Genomic DNA, 13,710 nt, shown 5'->3' with positions numbered 1-13,710 from the left:
TTAAATAATATTTAAAGGACCATAATTTGGGAAATACGAATCTAGTGAAACGTAGTTTAACTGAAAACAATATAAGTGTGGTTATAATGGTTATGAGAATTCTAAACTGTGCTAAACACCTTGCATTTACACAACATTATTCTATAAAAGAGCCCTACCACTGCCTCTTCCCCTGCTTACCTATATCTGATAAGAAAGCTCAGGTACTCTCTCTTCTGTGGGCCAGGAGGAAGTTCAGACTGTGCAAAACCTGACCTGTGTGTGGGAACACTCCAGCGTCATCCCCTCACCACCATAAAAGCCAAGCCAGTCTCCTTCTTCTGCTCTCTTAAGCTATTCTTGAACCTGCTTGAGAGCCTGCCCTGCTCTCCCCAGAAAGCCTCCTTCTTATGTAGTAAAGTTTTTCATACTCTCTAGGTGTATGTGTTATCAGTCTCGACATGCAAACCGAATTTGGGTTGAAGGATCCATCCTGTCTCTGTGGTGTGATTACAACAACTGGCCCTGTGAGCAGGACATCAAGGTGCTATCCCTTACCACCAGGGGTCTTTCTTCTCTTGCTTTGGCTTTCTAACTGGCTCTGCTGTATGCTGGTGAACAGGCACTTGGGCTACTGCCTGCTGGCTAGCTTGTGCTTTGAACTTGCTTCTTTGTGCTGCATTTGTTAGTCCTACTGAGTGTCTGCTAAAGCTTTGACCAACATAAGTCAGTTTAGCCACTTGGCATATAGTGAAAGGATTATTGGATTGGGACCTTGCTTAAAGCAGTCCTGAATCCTGTGTCTCAACCTGGACCTATTTGTGATTCTCAGGTTGAATCATGTGTTTCAATTCCAAACTAAGGTGTGACTGACACTAACCTCAAAGAAATGACTCTTACCTTGTGAACACTGGTTGTGTCTCAACCACATGTTGGCCCCCTTTCTATATAGAGCTCAGGAGAAAGACTGACAGTCTGTTCAATATACAGGTCCATTGGATGGTCACTCGTGTGGAGGAAGAGCCGTTAACTATGTGGGATGCTGAGGTCATACTTCTAAAAGTAAATGACTCACTAGTACCTTACAGAATGCTTCTGCTGCTGCCCCTGTGCCTCTGTCATAAATAAAAATGATCCTGATCCTCAGACCTCTAGAGGAAAACATCTGTGTCACCTCTGTGACAAAGCCAAGAGATTAGTTCAACCATTGCCATGGGGAAGTCCATAACACTGGTGGTACTGACTTGATTTGAGGTTCTCTGGAAGAAGAAACTTATAAAAACTTTGACCTATAAGAGCAATAACATCTGCAGATCTAATGTAAAAGACAAAACACAAAACCCCAAACTGTCAAAGTCTTCAAAAACAAGAAGTCTAAAAAACTGTCACAGCCAAGAGGAGCCTAAGAAGTTATAACATGTAATGACTAAATTTAATGTAGAATCTTGGTTGGGATCCTGGGACAGAAAAAGAACATTAGGTAAACAATAAGGAAATCTGGGGCTTCCACGGTGGCACAGTGGTTGAGAATCTGCCTGCTAATGCAGGGGACACGGGTTCGAGCCCTGATCTGGGAAGATCCCACATGCCGCAGAGCGACTAGGCCCGTGAGCCACAGCCACTGAGCCTGTGCGTCTGGAGCCTGTGCTCCACAACAAGAGAGGCCGCGACAGTGAGAGGCCCACGCACCACGATGAAGAGTGGCCCCTGCTTGCCACAACTAGAGAAAGCCCATGCACAGAAACGAAGACCCAACACAGCCAAAAATAAAAATAAATTAATTAAAAGAAGGCTCAACATTTAAAAAAAAGAAGGAAATCTGATGAAGCACAGACTTTAGTTAATAATACTGTTTCAGTGTTGGTTCACTAAGTTGAACAATTGTACCATACTAATGTACAATGTTAAGAAGGGAAATTTGTTGTGGAGTGTATGAATATGATCTTCACAATTACTCTGTAAATCTAAAACTGTTCTAAAGTAAAAAGTTTTTAAAAACCACACAATACTAGGTGATGAGATCTGGGAGACAACAGAATTAAACACTGAATGGGGGTGGCCATGTGGAATGGTTTGGAGGGAACACCTTCTCCCTAACATGTGCACCACAAGAATTGAACCAGAGAAGATGAGGAAGAGTGGAAGGTCAATTTGGGAAGGCTCTTTACTGGGTGTTGAGGAAGCACTCCCTTTCTCTAACCAGAGCACCTAGACTCCTCTGCACCCCTCCCCTCCCCCCACGTATCTTCAAGGGTGGTGCTTTGTGATGTCACAGCCACCCCAGCGCTACCATTGGCTGACCAATCAAAGCTGATGGGTGTGGCTGTTCATTGTCCTGGCAGGGTATATATAGAGAGGCCAGGAGCCTTGGAGTAGGGCACACTGTTGCTACTGACATGGCAGAGGAAACTACAATCCCACAGGAGCCTAACTGCGACGCAGGGACAAACACCGGAAGGTCAGAGCAACAAACACCAGGTGTGCAACGCAAGAGGGAGAGGACGAATTCTCCACTCCAGGGCTATAAGATGGAGAAGGTCAGATTACCCGACTCACGTGCCTCCTCTTCATCCCCCACCCAAGACTTACCCAGCCCTTCCCTGGCACAAACCCCTTCTCAATCCACACCCATTCTCTCAAAGTTCTCCTTCCCATCCTCTTTCCCCAAATCAGTATCTTTCTGTATCACTTTGTTTTCCGACCAGATTCGGAAGGTGGTCGAGTTAACAAAATCAGTCCGTCGTCAGAATTCGGGAAGAGGTCCTACACAGAAGAAGTCAAAGATGCTAGTGTTCTACTACCGGCAGAGTACAACAATGACTAAAGAGCCAGAGGAGGATGAAAACGTCCCAGAGGGCTCTTCTAGCAGTTCATAAAGTGCTGCCCTGGGTCTATCAGGTGACTGAGACCTTGCTGTCTCTGTTGTCTCTCCAGAAAAAGCACTGGAGAAATGGTCACCTGTGTAGAGACCAAATAAAAAAGCCCTCAGCTATTGATGTACAAGCTGTTGTAGAAAGATGTGTGTGTATCGCTGTCTGTTCTTCGATGATGGGGAGTGAAGGAAGGAAGGAAGGGGCAGGCGTGTGAGAAGGGAGGGAGGTAGTATCCTGCCAGTTTGGGGCCCAGACCAGCCAGTCCATAGTTAGCCAGACACTGGGAATAAGGACTGGGTGAGGATTGAGCTCTGAAGACAGACTTCTTCCTGAACACTTTATCCTGCTGGTGAGGAGGATAAGGACTTGGTGTTTCTGTGTGTGTTTGGGAGGTCCCAGATGGGGAGAGGGGTGCTGTATGGGTGGTGGCAGTGTGTGTCATAATCTGATTCCACTTTTGATGTTTGACAATTGACAGTTTTGAAGCCTCATTAATTCCCCTTCCCCTTCTGGCCCACATCTGGCCCACACTTTATGTCCACCTACTCCCAGCCAGGGAGTAGGTGAACATGAACTAGAAACAGATATGCCTAACCTGAACCATCCGAATTATTTCCGTGCCTGACTTTTCCATAGCCAAGACATCCATTACCCTAAAATATCCTCTAGTGCACGTGGAGAACCTGACCCAATAAGTAATAAAGTTAAGTCTCTGGCCCTTATAATCAGCTTGAAAACTATGGGACCCTATGGACCTTTCCCCCTAGTTAAAACAATACCTTTCACCTCAGTGTTTAAGAAAAGGTTCAATCTAAATGAAAGCACGGTTTTCACAGATTGAAACCCATTATATAAGACCTATTTAGAGAAGGTGTGGTTATCCCCACTTCTGCTGCATTTAACAGCCAAGTTTTACTTGTTCTTAAACCCGGGAAAACAGGACCGGTGCCTCAGTGTGAATTCGTACCCTTGGCGTCATGGCCCCACCCACTAGGGCTCCATATATATTATTGAAATGACTGATTCCACCCAGTAATAATAAGTAACTGGTAAATACTTTGTCGTTATAGCAAAGTATTTGGCTAGCATGTTCTATTCAGTGCCTATTTCAACAACCTCTCAGCTGCAGTTAACCTTCACCTTTAAAGGGACACAATACACCGTCACCTGGGTACTCAATGGGCTCAGTCTCCACACCTGCCATCTCACATAGTCTTCACAGGCAATATTTTAACCAGCTCTAACTTTTTTCGGGTACACAGTTATGACATCTCACTAATGACATCCTCCTTTGAGGAGGTTCACATGAGACACATAGTACAGGGCCCCAGCACTTCAGTTAAGTTCCTGAAAATTATTTAGTAAGTTGAGGGCTGCTCCAGTCCTGACAGTGTCAAGAAACAGCTTTTAGTCTTCTTAGGACCCACATTGTTAAAACAAGCCCAACATGTTTTTGACATTGTTAGATTCTGGAGGCAACATTCCTCATTTACAAAGCTTTTTTGTTCTGTAACTTGCAAATAGGCCCAACTTGAATGAGACCCCCTGTAAAAAGATACTAGAATCTGCCTGAATTGCCATAGAACAGGCATTCCTGTTACGCCCCCCCCCCACCCCGAGATTCCTTCACTGTGGGAGCTTTAGCAACCTTCTCTCATATATCTCGGAGTCCCTCTACCATCAGTGATGGCCGTTAGTTGCATGGGCTTCTGATACAAGGAACTACCTTCCTTGGCCCAACGCTGTATGCCATTAGTGTAGCAATTGGTGGGTACATACTGGACTTTCCTGGAAACATAGACTATCTCAGGTCCTGAACCTGTGACCCTCAGTATACAGCTGCCCGTTAGGCCTTTGATCATGGAAACAGCACCCTGCAAGCCCAGCACAGCTGGTGAGGCCTCCTTGCTACAGGATGGAGCTGAACCCGGGCCCTCTGCATACCCTACTTTCAGGAGAGGGTAACGTCCCCTGTGCTGGGTCCCTTGCCGGATGCCACAGTGCTAGAGGAGGTCATCTCTTAGAACACGTGGATAGCTGGGGAGCCCCTTAGGCTCAACACAGTGAATACCAAAGGGAGTTCATTCACTTAACCAATGGCATTGTCACTATCACACTTAATGGAGCTTGCTTGACTCTTGCTTCTTTTCATCTCTTAATCAGAATATTCCTGATATGCATACACACTCACAAAAAGAGAAAAAGGGAAAAAATGTATATATATCATTGCTCCCAAAGTGCATCTCCTCCATTTGGGATGATTCGTTGTCTATTCAGGTGTTCCACTGATGCAGGGTACATCCAGTTGATTGTGGAGATTTAATCCCCTGCTCCTGAGCCTGCTGGGAGAGATTTCCTTTTCTCTTCTTTGTTCTCACAGCTCCGGGATTCAGCTTTGGATTTGGCCCCGCCTCTGCGTGTAGGTCTCCTGAGAGCGTCTGTTCTTTACTCAGACAGGACGGGGTTAAAGGAGCCGCTGCTTTGTGGGCTCTGGCTCACTCAGGCCGGGGGGAGGGAGGGGTACGGAGGCGGGGCGAGACTGCGGCGGCAGAGGCCGGCGTGACATTGCACCAGTTTGGGGCGCGCCGTGCGTTGTCCTGGGGAAATTGTCCCTGGATCACGGGACCCTGGCAGTGGTGGGCTGCACAGGCTCCCTGGAAGGGAGGTATGGATAGTGACGTGTGCTTGCACACAGGCTTCTTGGTGGTGGCAGCAGCAGCCTTAGCGTCACATGCCCATCTCTGGGATCCCCGCTGATAGCCGCGGCTCACGCCTGTCTCTGGAGCTCGGTTAAGCAGTGCTTTTAATCCCCTCTCCTCGCGCACCAGGAAACCAAGAGGTAAGAAAAAGTCTCTTGCCTTTTCGGCAGCTCCAGACTTTTCCCAGACTCCCTCCTGGCTAGACGTGGCGCACTAACCCCTTCAGGCTGTGTTCATACTGCCAACCCCAGTCCTCTCCCTGCGCTCAGACTAAAGCCCGAGCCTCAGCCCCCCGCCCCCGCCTGCCCCAGCAGGTGAGCAGACAAGCCTCTTGGGCTGGTGAGTGCTGGTAGGCACCGATCCTCCATGCGGCAATCTCTCCGCTTTGCCCTCCGCACCCCTGTGGCTGTGCTCTCCTCTGCGGCTCCGAAGCTTGCCCCCTCCGCCACCCGCAGTCTCCTCCCACGAAGGGGCTTCTAGTGTGTGGAAACATTTCCTCCTTCACAGTTCCCTCCCACTGGTGCAGGTCCCATCCCTATTCTTTTGTCTCTGTGTTTTTCTTTTTTCTTTTGCCCTACCCAACTACGTGGGGAGTTTCTTTCCTTTTGGGAAGTCTGAGGTCTTCTGCCAGCATTCAGTAGGTGTTCTGTGGGAGTTGTTCCACATGTAGATGTATTTCTGATGTACTTGTGGCGAGGAAGGTGATCTCCACATCTTACTCTTCTGCCATCTTGAACGCCCATCCATCCCTTTACTTTTTTTTTTTTTCGTTATGCGGGCCTCCCACTGCTGTCTCCCACTGCTGTGGCCTCTCCCGTTGCAGAGCACTGGCTCCGGACGCGCAGGCTCAGCGGCCATGGCTCACGGGCCCAGCCGCTCTGCGGCACGTGGGATCCTCCCAGACCGGGGCACGAACCCGCGTCCCCCATATTGGCCGACGGACTCCCAACCACTGCGCCACCAGGGAAGCCCCATCCCTTTACTTTTAATTTATCTGTGTCATTAAACTAAAATAGGTTTCTTGTAGACAGCCTATAGTTGGGTCTTAGTTTTTAGTTTTTTAATTCACTGTCAGTCTCTCTCTCTCTAAAGTTGTTTATTTAAAGCATTTACATTGAAAGTAATTATTGATAATGTTGGATTATTAGCTATCATATTTGTAACTGTTTTCCATTTGTAGTATTTGTTCTTTGTTTTCTTTTCCCCCCATTTTTCTGCCTTCCCTGGTTTTAACTGAGAATTTTATGATTCAATTTTCCCTCCTCTTTTTCTATCATTTGTACTTTAAAAATTAATTTTAGCGTTTGCAATACACATTTGCAGCTAATGTAAGTCCACATTCAAATAGCACTGTACCTCTTCATGAGTAATACAGGTATTTTATAACAGGATGTTCCTAGTTCCTCCCTTTTGTCTCTTTAAATATTGCTGTCGCTCACTTAAATTATACATAAACTATAATCAACCAATACATTGTTATTATCATTATTTGGACCCAACAATTATTGATTAGATCAACTAAGAATAAGAAAAATAATATATTTTATTTTACTTTAATTTATTCCTTCTCTACTGGTCCTCCTTTCTTTATGTAGAGCTGATTTTCTGACTTTATCATTTTCTTTCTCACTGAAGAACTTGTTTTAACATGTTTTGCAAGGTAGGCCCACTGGTGGCAATTTCCTTTAGTTTTTGTTTGTATGAGAAGTTTTTATGTCTTCTTCACTTCTAATTGATAATTTCACTGAATACAGAATTTTAAGTTGGTACTTTTTTCTTTCAACACATTAAATATTTCATACTACTCTCTTCTTGCCTGCACAGTTTTGTAGGGGAGTCCTATGTAATTCTTACCCTTGTTTCTCTGCAGGCAAGGTGTCTTGACTCCCTGTCACACCCATGCCATCCAGCTTCTTTCAAAATTTTCTTTTATCTTTGATTTTCTTTAGTTTGAATATGATATGCTTAAGTGTAGCCTTATTTTTTTTTTTGTATTTATCCTGCTTGGTATTATGTGAGCTTCCTGGATTTGTGGTTTTGTGTCTGTCATTAATTTTGGAAAGCATTCAGCCATACTGTATCAAATTTGTGAGAATCAACATCTTTACTATTTTGATTCTTCCAATGTATGAACATAGTATGTCTTTATTTAGGTCTTTGTTTTTTTTCATCATTGTTGAGGAAGCTTTCTTCCAGATATAATTTGCATTGTTTCTGCCATTACCAAGGGCCATGCCACTCTAAAACTGGCACCACTCTAGGCCCCTGCTGAGTCCCTCAGTTTAATCAGGTTCATTTATCCTTTTCTACTTCCCATGCTGATAAGCCGAGAACTTTTGTATTTGCTCTTTGCTCTTTTTTTTTTTTTTTTTTGCTGTACGCGGGCCTCTCACTGTTGTGGCCTCTCCCGTTGCGGAGCACAGGCTCCGGACGCACAGGCTCAGCGGCCATGGCTCACGGGCCCAGCCGCTCCGCGGCATATGGGATCCTCCCAGACCGGGGCACGAACCCGTATCCCCTGCATCGGCAGGCGGACTCTCAACCACTGCGCCACCAGGGAGGCCCCTGCTCATTGCTCTTTGATGAGGTTTCAGCTCACATTTTTTTTTCCATTTACTCTTCCTGGCTCTTTGGATATTTCCCTTACTTCCCATGAGTCTAGCAAAACAATAAAAACTATATTGTACATAGGCCCTTTGCTGTGGGAAGTCCTCACAAATAGCTAGTAAACCCAGTTGTTGGAATTGATTGGAAAGCAGGTGAAAATAATAAATTTATCAAGTGAAGATTTAATTTTAACCTTAAAATAAAGCATTGTTTTACTGCATTATGAGTAGTAACATGCAGAACCTGCAGATAGGGCTTTGCTGAGGTCAGGTACCAGTAATCAGTACTGCCTAGCTGTGTACCTGGTCTGCCCTCTCTGGACATCAAAGTCTTAAGTCTTATTTTTAGTTAGTACCCAACCAGTCCATACCCCTATCTTTAACGATACCTGGAGAATTTCTGTAAGTTGCAACTTTATACAAACCACAAAGCTATTTCTAGAGTATGATTTTGGAATGAGAATTATGTAATGTGTATAGAGTTAACTTATATTTGTGTTGTGTGCTGATGCTCTTCTCAGTTGCATGCTATTCCATGCTCCTTGCTGGTTGTCATTGTTATGGACATCCATGTATCAGAATTGATTTCCCAGAAGATTCTTCATCTCTTTGTACAACTGTTCAACTCTATTTCTATAAATTTGTCTACTGTTTCTACCATATATAAAATGCTGTCACAAAAGGGTGTGTACTCTTCACAAATGCACTTCCTATAAAACATTCCACAATGGCTTCTTTTTCTATTCTTATTTGTGTTCTCTCTGTACTTCTATCAGCTCAGTCATATAATGGTGGTGGTGATGATGGGCAGTATTACTGCTTTTGATGATGTTTTGTTAGAATGAAAACAAATGCACAGTTAGAAAACCACCTGAAAAATGTCCTCCATATTTCATGTCATTGATAGTCACTTCTGTTATCACACCATTAATCTTTCCTTCCAACCACCAATTCTCCAACAACCTTGAGGTCTACTATTACACACAAACATTATGTTAATAGTACCAAAGCAATTTATTTTAAAAAATAAAGTTATCTATTAAATCTCTCCTATGAGACACTGTCATTTAGACACCTCCCCTTAGAATTCACTACTTAAAAAAACAGTATTACATTGACTAAATACTTTGGTGCTTTATAAAATAAACTTAGTTTTTATTAAGAAATTATCCATATAGCTAAAACATTTTCCTGTGAAGAAATTGGCATTTTTAGGGACACATCCACATTGGATAGGAAAGGGTAAAATAATATAGTTCTTCTAAAACAAATTCAGAAGGCAAATCCTCTGGCTGTGTATATGCAATTTCAATCAATTAACAATTAAAACTTTAAAGGAAACACCTTCAATTACTTAGAATAGTATGCAGATAATTGATGAGATGCTTTGTTTTTTCTCAAAGAACTCTCTGCTTTGATTTCTTGTTTAGGTAGAAAGTAACCAAGTAATTAAGGCTCAATAACTAAGCAGTAGGAGGAGACTGAACTAGAACAGGGGTCCTCACTCTCATGATTTTCTTATCTTCTCTGGCCCTCTTATGCCTTTGCTAGTCTCTGAGTGATAGCTTTGTTCATTCAGGTTGGCTATCACTTTATGGTTGAAACTTTGTCCATATTAGCTTCTGGGTTTACACTCTTACATATTTGTGGCAGAGATGAAACTGGCCAAAGATGAAACTCTAATCTTCAATTTGAAAATTTTCAGTGACTAAATGTTGGGGTTTATGTCTATTTCTTGTGCTAATCACTGGGTTAAGAGTGTGGTAAGACACCCATGCATTAGCCCAATCCTTGGGAGTCTGGAGTTGGGGTCAGGTAGCTCCTATTTGGGTCACCTATAAGTTGGGACAAGGGGGGAGAAATGGTTCCTCCAAAGAAGAGCATGGGTGCAGCAAAGGCATAATCCTTGGGGAAGTTTCTGTGACCTGGGAAGTCATCCAAATTTGTGTCTACTCCAGGCCTATGATTCAGAGAGTAAAAATATGAATAATTTGATGCAAACAAGATTATGTATTTTCTCCTTAAAAGTATATAATGTATTCAACCCACTTGCTATTTAAAACTTCATATATGAAGTCCAAAAAAATGACAAGAATAACTCTTATCCTATCTACCTAAATTTTGAGGGTCATATAACATGATAAATATGCTGGATCTACACAAATTATAAACCATGGTACATAGTACCATAATCATTATTTATATCGGAGGTAGAAAGGGCAGGTAAGGAACTCTTGATTTTCCTTAGACACATTCTTCCTTTCTGTGAGCCTAAACTCTGGAAGGAACAGAAGAAAATGATTCTGATGGGGAGGAGAAAACATTTCCAAAGTTTAAAGGTTTGGAGATGACTAGGAGAGATATGTGGCTGTTAGACATCTCACACCTGGTATTAGGTACATTCAAAATATACCCTGATGGGCTGTGAAATTTCAGATGACCCTTGGGCAGAGACAGGAAATGGAAGAGTAGGAGGCCCAGAAAGTTGGGATTTCTAGAAATTCGTGTGTGTGTGTTGGGGCAGAAGTGGGTTCTCCCATTCTGTGTCCAGCTCCAACCCACAGGGGTACCATCTCGTGTCTCTCTCCCTCTCCATTGCCTGAGTGAAAGACTCCTTATCTCAGCCCAAGAGAAGATCCAGAATCTGTAGACTCATTTCACAATATCTTTTTTTTTTTTTAAGGTCAAACAGTAAAAGTGGTTTCTAGAAGAAAAGGTCCTATAAAAAATGAAGTTGTAAGAATATTCCAGAGCATTTACTCTTTGGTATTACCCAGTGTGAAGGTTAATTTTATATGTCTACTTGGCTAGGTCATGCTGCCCAGATATTTGCTGAAACACCATTCTAGATGTTGCCGTGAAGTCAATTTTTGGATGAGATTAACATTTAAATCATTAGAGCGAATTACTCTCCATAATGTGAGTGAGCCTCGTTGAATCATTTGAAGGCTTTAAGAGAAAAAGACTAAGGTCCCCCTGAAAAGAAAGGAATTCTGTTTCCAGACTGTCTTTGTATTTGAACTGCAACATGAACTCTTCCCTGGTTCTCCAGTTGGCTAATCTGCCTTGCAGATTGCACACTTGCCTGCCTCCACAATTGTGTGAGCCAATTTGCCAATTCCTTAAAACTTCTCTCTCTGTCTCTGTCTCTGTCTCTGTCTCTCTCCCCCTCCCCCCTCTTTCCGTTTATGTCTAATAGGGAGATAGTAGGATATTTGCATTTTATTGTTGTTTTTGTTGTTGGCTGCATGTGTTTGAGTGTGTGTTGCTGTAATGTGTATATGGTCATACTTGGCTCATGTTAGATGATCATGAAACGTTCGTTTTATTCAATGCCTTACAATCCTCCAGTCCTAAAAAAACTTTTATAGGGCAGTGAAAAAGCTTTATCTTACTTGTAAGCATCAGAATCATCCTCTTGACACTGGGAATAGGATCCCTAGCATATTTTCCAGGCTGAAAACAAATGAGCTGTTGCCATACAAAGCCAACATAATGGAGGTTATAAAGTTGAAAGCGGTGGCACCTGTGACAGATGCTGTGCTAGAGACTGGAAAATAAAAGCCCCACCTCAAGGAGTTCCCCCTAGAGTGGGGGAGACGAAGTTACTTAACCAGGCAAACGTATTATACAGTGACAGGTGCTAAGATGTAGGTACATGCAGAACGCCATGAGAAAGCAGACAAGGGTCCCTCTCATGGGGTTAGGGTCAGGGGCTTCCCAAAGAAGGTGACAGCTGAGCTCTATCCTGAGTATGAGGAGGAATTTCAAAGGTAGAAAACGATATGTAAGGATATTCCAGAGCATGGTAACAGCATAAGCCAAGGCTGAGAGTCATGAGAAAGCCCAACACATGAGGGAAACTAAAACATGCTATTGTGCTACTTGCTGGAGAGTCAAGGAAGACCCCTGCCCTCAGTTGACTCTCAGCTTCATAGAGAATGTAAGATATTTACATGCAAGAAAAACACCATCAAGCTAAGTGTGAAACCAGTAGTGAAAAGAAGAGTTTAGGGGTGATGGGAGTGAGGATGGATCACTTCTGGGAGTTTAGTGGTGGAAAGGGAAATAAGGTTGAACCTTATGTGGAAACTAAGACTAGGAGAGAGAATGCAGAACCCATTCAAGGCAAGAGAAATGACACAATCAAGGAACTTCTAGGAAGGAAACAGTGGACCACATGGCCCAGTGTTTCTCACATTGAGGCTATACTGCCCAACTAGTGAGTACTCAGAAGTGTGTGGGGACATATAGTCGTCAAAGTGTCTGGGAGGAGCTACTGGCATTTAGTATCTTGAGATCAGTAATGCGAACCTTCTGTCATTCATTGAGGTCCTTAGGTGAGATTACATAATTGAACCTAATAATTAACAAGCTTCAGGTTTGCCGTGTGTATTTGTTATTTCAAAACCAAATTTATTTGGGGGGATCCCCTATCCCTAACCCCCATCCCTTTTTTATTTTGGCAAGGATTTGGAAGTAGGTAAAATGCTTTAACCTTCACATCTTATGTATCTTTCTTTATGAGACTGGACAATACCCACCAGAATTTTGAAAAAGGGTGGCTGCCTTATTATGAAGAGGTCTAGAATAAATACAGGAGAACTTGTCCATGATCATACTGGGTGATTTTCTTCTTTCAGTCTTGTCTTCCTGACACCTTCCTGTCCACCCCCACCCCACACAGAAGCAAACCCTGGCCCTCTGTATTCAGATATGCTTGGGGCATTTGGACCGTAGACCTTGCAACATGATAGATGGGCACAAGAAGCTGGATAGCTTCAGCAAATCTAATTGAAAAGAAAACTGGATATTGGTGCCTCAGCCATGATGAATGAATACAAAATGCTGTAGCCTGTTACCAAGTTATAATTCAGAAACTTGACGTTCCCACTTCTTTCCACCCAGGACCTTAGGCAAAACATTTTTGTTCTTCTTCCGACGTTCAACCTAGCCAGTAGGCCTTTTATGAGAGGACTGGCTGTGTTCTGATTATTGCAGAAATTAACAAAAAAAGCCAATTAATAGAAATAAATTTAGAGATGTTCCAGGATACAAAACAAAAAAGGGCCTCCCAAATTATCGCTAAACAATGAGATGGCTATCATTTCTAATGAGTAGTAAATATCTGCATCAAGGCAGTGTGCTCTCAAAAATGTATCAGGCTTCCTTCCTAGTGTATGAGATTAAGAATAACGTGCCCTCTCATTATGACATAGAAAATCATTTATATCATCATGGAGTCCTTTCTGTATAACTAGAATAAAATGATTTCTTCTGTGTGAAATGGATTTCTACCTCCATCCTCCTCAAATTCAGTTACAAAAGGTTTAACCATGGCTCTATTCCAAGTTGTGTTTTGCTTTGTTTGGTATTTTTATAAGCTTAAACCAGCAGCTGTGCATGTTTGTGCAGTTCCAAAGTCAGGATTTATATATGTAATTTTTCAACTGAGGGAAAAAGAAGTTAAAAATACCTTTAATGAATCACATGGAAAGCCACTGAAAGAAATATAACACCAAGGAAATGCTCTCTTTTATTTCTTTGTTAGTC

The 13,710-nt window shown here is 42.9% G+C and overlaps 1 protein-coding gene across 1 annotated transcript in view; it reads left to right on the top strand.

Annotated features, from left to right (window-relative positions):
- LOC309796310 (uncharacterized protein) overlaps positions 1-2,855 on the top strand; it is a gene marked incomplete at its 3' end in the record, with an annotated part of 91,182 nt that extends 88,327 nt beyond the window's left edge. The window contains exons 4-6 of the mRNA XM_082609345.1: positions 418-523; positions 2,322-2,516; positions 2,685-2,855. Coding sequence (XP_082465471.1) covers positions 418-523; positions 2,322-2,516; positions 2,685-2,855 — 472 coding nt within the window. The remainder of the gene's footprint in view (positions 1-417; positions 524-2,321; positions 2,517-2,684) is intronic.
- Between the last annotated feature and the right edge of the window lie 10,855 nt (positions 2,856-13,710).

Source organism: Mesoplodon mirus (assembly GCF_964341445.2).
Source record: "Mesoplodon mirus genome assembly, chromosome: X".
Lineage (NCBI taxonomy): Eukaryota > Metazoa > Chordata > Mammalia > Artiodactyla > Ziphiidae > Mesoplodon > Mesoplodon mirus.
Note: the sequence above shows the minus strand (reverse complement) of the source record. Positions and strands in the feature narration are given on the sequence as shown.